Source organism: Gekko japonicus, unplaced genomic scaffold, assembly GCF_001447785.1.
Source record: "Gekko japonicus isolate JY-2015 unplaced genomic scaffold, Gekko_japonicus_V1.1 scaffold427, whole genome shotgun sequence".
NCBI lineage: Eukaryota > Metazoa > Chordata > Lepidosauria > Squamata > Gekkonidae > Gekko > Gekko japonicus.
Window position 1 is genome coordinate 578,689 of NW_015163101.1, and position 7,100 is coordinate 585,788.

The following is a 7,100-nucleotide window of genomic DNA, read 5'->3' on the forward strand; positions in this document are numbered from 1 at the left end:
TTAGATACCATCGGTGGCACATCTTGAAAAGATTTTCCTCCATAGAGGATGCTTTCATATATTTTAAAGTCTGCCAGATTTTTTTCCATTTAGTTAGCTCAATATCATGCCCTATATTCTTTGCCCAAAATACCATAAAGGCTTTCTCCTCATCTGCCATTTTATGTTCTAGCAAGGAGTTATATACTTTTCCAATAATTGATTCAAAAATTATTGACCGGGCTGTATGTTGTAGTTATTTTATTATCTGCTGCCCTCTTGTGCATGTTAAGAGAATTACAGTGCCGTGGCATGCCCTTCCGCACAAACAGTGCCTTTTATTAGGCTCAGCCCCATGACACATAGCGGTGAGCAAGCTTTCGCTCTCCAGAACCCCTTAGCAGGTCAGATGTTACAAAAGAGAAGACGAGTCTGCCAGATTTTTTTCCATTTAGTTAGCTCAATATCATGCCCTATATTCTTTGCCCAAAATACCATAAAGGCTTTCTCCTCATCTGCCATTTTATGTTCTAGCAAGGAGTTATATACTTTTCCAATAATTGATTCAAAAATTATTGACCGGGCTGTATGTTGTAGTTATTTTATTATCTGCTGCCCTCTTGTGCATGTTAGGAGAATTACAGTGCCGTGGCATGCCCTTCCGCACATACAGTGCCTTTTATTAGGCTCAGCCCCATGACACATAGCGGTGAGCAAGCTTTTGCTCTCCAGATGTTATCAGGTCAGATGTTACAGAAGAGAAGACGGGGGGGAATTCAGATATTTCAGGTCATCATGACCTTGATTTTCACACAGCATGCATGTTTGCCATGGCTGCACTGGTATGCTCTGCAGCAAATGTGTGTTCTCCTGGAGGGGGTACTGTATGCATCTCTGGAGTCTGATCCTGATCTCAAGAGGTTGTTTGCATGTCCACTGCCTTGAGGGAAAGGGCTGCTTGACCCTTTCCCCACCAACCATTTTTCTCCCCTGCCTTTACCCCGTGGTATTTCAGGTACATCCACACATTTCATTATCATGTGTAGTTAGACCTCCGATCTTAATTTCTTTCATTAACAGTTTTTATCATTATTGCATTTTCTTCATACAAGCATATATGGATTCCGCTTTGTTCGTCTGTTGATTCAAACAATTCTTGTTTCTCACAATACAGTGTAATTATGTGTATATAATCAGGTAGAATCTGCACCCTGCATCTGGATCGGGGCGGATTGGCAGTGCTGTTGTTGTCGGACCTGTCGGCAGCATTCGAAACAGTCGACCCATCAGCTACTGATCCGCCGCCTCGCTGACACAGGAGTTCAGGGGTCTGCCTTACAGTGGCTTTGCCTCCTTTCTCAGAGGTCGGGGACAAAGGGTGGCGCTAGGGGAGCAGATGTCCCGAAGGCTCCCACTGATTTGTGGGGTGCCTCAAGGGGCAGTGCTCTCCCCAATGCCCTTTAACATCAATATGCGCCCCCTTGCCCAGATTGCCTGGAGGCATGGACTGGGTTGTCACCAATATGCGGATGACACCCAGCTCTATCTGTTCTTGGGCAGCCAGTCTGACTCTAAACCGGAAGATCTGGACCGGGCATTACAAGCCGTGGCTGGTTGGCTTAGGCTGAGGTGGCTGAAACTGAATCCGACAAAGTCGGAGGTCCTGTGCCTGAGCTGGGGTGGGGTGGTCTGAGGTCAGGGATCCCACTCCTGACCTTCGATGGGGCGCTGTTGGTGCCAGCGCTGGAGGTTAGGAGCTTGGGAGTGCTCTTGGATGCCTCCTTAACAATGGAGGCCCAGGTAGCAGCCACTGCCAAGTCAGCCTTCTACCACCTCCAGCTGATTGGCCAGTTGGTTCCTTTCCTCGACCACAACGACTTGGCAACAGTGATCAATGCAATGGTCACCTCAAGACTGGACTACTGTAACGCTCTCTACATGGGGCTGCCCTTGTCACAGATTCAGAAGCTGCAGCTAGTACAAAATGCAGTGGCCAGGCTTTTGATGGGCCTCCCTATGCGGGAGCACATCCAGCCTATGCTAAATGCATTACACTGGCTGCTGATAGTTTTCGAAGTTCATTTCAAGGTGCTGGTTGTTACCTTTAAAGCCCTTTATGGTCAGGGGCCGACATTATTTTGCAGTTAGTGTTCCACCGATCTTAATTTCTTTGTGCCAAGAAAATTCTCGGTCATCCATGTTTGTTACTCAAGGGGAAAAGCCTGAAGCAGCTTGTGAATAAGCAGGATCCCCCAGCCTTCTTCTGCATGTGGGGACCAGGGGCTTCCGGAGCCACAGAGCAGGCCTTTCCTTACTGCAGCAGCAGCAGCATTCATGATCTGACCCCACCTTTTGTGACGTTTTGCCCTTTGTTTTGCTTTGCCTTGCTTTGCAGGACTTGGCCATGTACATAAATGAAGTCAAGCGAGACAAAGAGACCCTGAAGAAAATAAGTGAATTTCAGAGTTCCATAGAGAACTTGGTGAGTTGGAAAACCGCCTTGGTGCTTTCTTTCGCCTCTTGGCAAGTCAGTCTGACTCTGCGGGGGGAAGGGAGGAATGAGAGGGAGCCCCAGGGAAAGAAGTCCCACTCCTTCGTGAATGGTGGCAGGCTCGCTTGCCTTTGGCTGGGAGGGGGCACTGCTGTCAGGTTCTTCGAGAGCTTTCCCCATGCCTCCCCTGATCTTCCTACTCTGAGGCTGGCCCTCAAGAAGCAGGAAGAGCAGTGACACAGGGAGCGAGATCGTCTCTAAGGCCAAAGGAGAGCCCACAGCGCGGGGTGGGCTGACCCACCCTCTGCAGCTTGGCCTGGCCCCCGGCTGGCGCCTTCCCAGCCTGCACCCAGACCTCTGTTTGGCAGGCAGAGACTGCCGTGGGTGTTCTTTTCAACAGCAGCAGTTTGGCTCAGCCAGATTTTGGAGCCAAGGCTGGAGTCGGGTGTTACTGTGCAAATGGTGACATCTGACTGGGACTCCGTGTGTGTTCGGCGCACGGGCTGAAGCCTATTGCAAAAGAGCCCCACTCAGCTCTTTCAGTCTGTGGTGCTGCTTTCTTTTTCGTCTGAATTTTCCTTTGCCTGGGAATCCCCTCCAGGGATCGCCTTTTCATGGCTTGAGAACAGAGCACTCCCACCATGTGAGGAACAGAAGAGGAGGAGGAGGAGGAAGAGGAAGAGGAGATTGGATTTATACCCCGCCCTTCACTCAGAGTCTCAGAGCGGCTTACAAACTCCCTTCCCTTCCCCTCCCCACAACGGACACCCTGTGGGGTTAGGTGGGGCTGAGAGAGCTCTTTCGAGGACTGCTCTTTCAAGGACAGCTCTGACAGAACTATGGCTTGCCCAAGGTCATCCAGCAGCTGCAAGTGGAGGAGTGGGGAATCAAACCCGGTTCTCCCAGATTAGAGTCCGCACACTTAACCACGACCCCAAACTGGCTGTTAACAGGTCGTGTGAATCCAGCCACAATGATGCAGTGGTGACCCAGGTTAGTGGGGGGTGGGGTGGGGAGCTTGCAGAGCCCCTGTCAGTCAGAGCGCCCCGGCAGCAACAGTTCAAGCCCCTGCTGAAGCAAACCAACCTGTGCCGGCACTCCAGAAGACATTCAGCAGAGTGATTCTTTTAAGAAGATGTGCCCCCAAAGATGGAGGGACAGGGCGGTCGGACACCTTGCTCAGATAACACCCCCTGTTCTCTTGCCCTCCTTTGGACTTTCCTCTCTTTGACAGCCTGTTTGTATTTTTGAAGAATTTAAAAATAAAACAAAGATAAAAATTAGAAAAGTTTCCACTCATGATCGTGTGTGTTAATGCTTTCTTACCTTGTCCCGTAGCCCGTGAAACTAGAAAAATATGGAAGGCCAAAGATTGATGGGGAGCTGAAGGTGCGGTCGATAGTGAATCACACAAAGCAGGACAGGTGAGGGAGCCAGTGGGAGCCACCAGCCACCAGGGTGCAGCAGAGAAGCAGCAGTCTTGGCCCCTGGCCTGAATTCCTGGGGCCTTTTATCCCACAGAGAGGGGCAAAGTGCCTCTCTTCCCCTCTTTGCCCTCCTTTAAAACAAACTGTCTGCTCTGTGCTTACATGGATTTCGTTTGTTTGTTTTAAACATTTACCCCATCTTTCTCCCCTTTGGAAACTCAAAGCAACTTACCGAAATTAAGTGTGTGTGTGTGTATATATAAAAATAACTGTCCAAATATCTGTCCGCAGTATTCCATCATGATGGAAATGTCACCAAATAAGCAAAGCAGAAAGACACACTAGGAAACAGCCCAAGCAGCATTCAGCTGACTGTCTGGCCTATTAGAACAGCTTACGCCGCTGAGGTGCTCTAAAAAGATTGTCTTAGGGGAGACAGAACTTCAAGCAGAAGAAGAAGAAGAGAGAAGAAATTGGATTTATACCCTGCCCTTCACTACCCGAAGGCGTCTCAGAGCGGCTTACAAACTCCTTTCCCTTCCCCTCCCCACAACAGACACCCTGTGAGGTGGGTGGGGCTGAGAGAACTCTGACACCAGGTTGTGAAGTACCTTTACTTAACTGCCAGCAGCACCTCAAATTCAGCCTGGAATATAAGTAATCTGCCTGTGTGAAGCTGTCAGAATTGGGCCTGGCCGTTTGCCCAGCCGAAAGACAGGTTGTGGCCTTTTGGGCCAGTTGCAGCTTTCAGGCTGGCTTCCAGAGCAGCCCCACAAACAGTGCCTTGACGGCTCTTTCTGCAGTATCTTAACAGGAAAGGCACCTAAGGTGTAGGAGCAGAAAACTTTAAACTTTTTAAAAGCCTTATCCTTCTCAATGAACCTTTGAACCATTGTATAGACTATACTTTTTTACCATTTTAGTGCCTGTCAATTTCAGGTTGTGAAAAAAAAAATCAGTGCAGCACACACACACACACACACACACACACACCCTTCAGGGCCGAGAGGGGACTGTTTAGCCCTGTCTTCCGCAAGGCCAAAGCACAGGTCTCAGAGCCTGGGCGCAGTTGGGACGCAGGGCTGCCGTGCCTCACGCCTGGACGTGGTTGGGAAGGGGAGTATTCTCCTGGTGTCCTCATCCAAAACTCTTATGCATCAGGCGCATCTTTCAGGAGGCCCACTGGAATAGGCTTCCGTCACGTTCCAGGGAAAAGGCTCTGGGCCCGCCTGGCTTCTGCTTGGTCAGTGTTGTGCAGCCCCTTCTCCACAATGAACATTTATATCCTCTTTGTACCCATTGAACCGTCCAGCCTTCCCCTGGAGCCTTCTGGAAACGGCAGTTGGGTGAAGCCTAGTGTCCCCCCCCCCCGAACTAAGGTGCCCACGGGGGGAAGGAATACCTAGTTTAAAAGCTTTGTGCTGGCCTGCCTTCCCAAGTCTGGACACTGAATGGCTTTTTGTGTGTGGCTTTTTTGGGGGCAGGTATTTATTTTTGTTTGATAAAGTGGTGATTGTTTGCAAGAGGAAAGGCTACAGCTACGAGCAGAAGGACATAATTGAGTTGCTCTCATATAAGATGACAGACGACCCCACCAACAACAAGGACCTAAAGAAGGTAGGCGGCCGAGGAGCATCAGGTGACGCTTTGGGTGCTGTTTCCTGGCAGCGGAGGGGAGCAGCTTCCTCGGGGAGGGGCTTGTGGCTCAGTGGCAGAGCCTCTGCTTGGCACACGGAAGGCCCCAGGTTCAATCCCCAGCAGCGTCTCCAGTTGAAAAGATCAGATAGGAGGTGATGTGTAAGACTTTCGCCTGCAATGCTAGAGAGCCACTTCCAGTCTGAGTAGGGTCCGTGGCTCAGTGGGAGAGCATCTGCTCCCATCAAAAGGTCCCAGGTTCACTCCCTGGCATCTCCAGTTGAAAGGACCACGTCGTAAGTGGCTCTCTCTGCCTGAGACCCTGGAGGTGTCATGGAATATTATCTCTTGGGAAATCTTCACCTTGCTTGAACACGTGAAGCTGCCTGCGACTGAATCAGACCCCCCCTCCGTCCATCAAGGTCAGTTTTGTCTGCTCAGACTGGCCGTGGCCCTCCAGAGCCTCAGGCAGAGGTCTTTCCCATCACCTACTACCCGGTCCTTTTAGCTGGAGATGTCGGGGATTGAACCTGGGACCTTCTGTGTGCAAAGCGGATGCTCTACCACTGAGCCATGGCCCCTTCCTACTCCCTGGAAGGGTGGTGGGTCTTGGGTCTTCCCAGCCCTGGAAGCTGCATCGGAACTGCAGATGCCCCACAGTGGATATTGCATTCTAACAAACTCTTTCTTCCTCTCTCACGCTGCCCAGTCTCACGGGAAGATGGTAAGCCGCACCCACGTATCCATGCGGATGGTCTTTCCCCTTAGAATGTAACGCGTTAGTCATAGTTCGCCCCTGCATAGCCCTACAGAATGTCCAAAAGCACTTCAGGTGCCTTGTTTTGGTTGCTCTGCATTAGCCCTGTGGAGCAGGCTTGGGGGTCTTCCCCCTATTTCACCGGTGAGGCTCAGAGAGGGCAGCTTGCCAGAAGAGCCCCTGAGTTTTGCATTTGTGGCAGAAGCACATTTAAGGCTGTGTTTCTTGGCACGTGCGTTGGGGAGGAAGGTCCACTGAACAAAGCAGGACTTGCTTCTGAGTGACAGCAGTTAGGATCGCAACGCACGCTGCTGGAATAGAGTCACGCGTGGTTCGGCCTCTCGAATGGCCACAGGTGACCAGGCTGCAGTCCATCTCCCACTGCCAGAACCACTGATAAGACTTTCCTTCTCGTCCCTGCGGCCGTCTGGAGGCAGACAGCCAGAGGGCTCAGCCGGGGTAAACAGGAGCCTGAACGAGCCTCAGTCAGTGGCTCTGAAAACCCCTGGGCCTTCTGTGCCTGCCTGAACCCGGCATTTGGTCCCCTTTGCCGCCTGCTTGGTTGCTGCTTTGGCGTCAGGAGCTGTCCCCTCGTTTGGTGGCAGGTCACAGTCTCCCATTTCCCTTTGCAGTGGTCGTACGGGTTCTACTTAACCCACCTTCAAGGCAAGCAGGGCTTCCAATTTTTCTGCAAGACCGAAGAGATGAAGAGGAAGTGGATGGAGCAGTTCCAAATGGCCATGTGAGCATCACGGGACTTTGTAGCTTGTTAGCGGCTGAAATCTAGTTTCTGGTCCTGGGGCTCCGGCAC

The 7,100-nt window shown here is 51.1% G+C and overlaps 1 protein-coding gene across 1 annotated transcript in view; it reads left to right on the forward strand.

Moving 5' to 3' along the window:
* The window catches only part of VAV2 (vav guanine nucleotide exchange factor 2), a 289,301-nt gene that overhangs the window by 256,195 nt on the left and 26,006 nt on the right, over positions 1 to 7,100 (forward strand). The window contains exons 12-16 of the mRNA XM_015406735.1: positions 2,375 to 2,461; positions 3,809 to 3,894; positions 5,382 to 5,514; positions 6,242 to 6,256; positions 6,922 to 7,031. Of these exons, the coding sequence (XP_015262221.1) occupies positions 2,375 to 2,461; positions 3,809 to 3,894; positions 5,382 to 5,514; positions 6,242 to 6,256; positions 6,922 to 7,031 (431 nt within the window). The remainder of the gene's footprint in view (positions 1 to 2,374; positions 2,462 to 3,808; positions 3,895 to 5,381; positions 5,515 to 6,241; positions 6,257 to 6,921; positions 7,032 to 7,100) is intronic.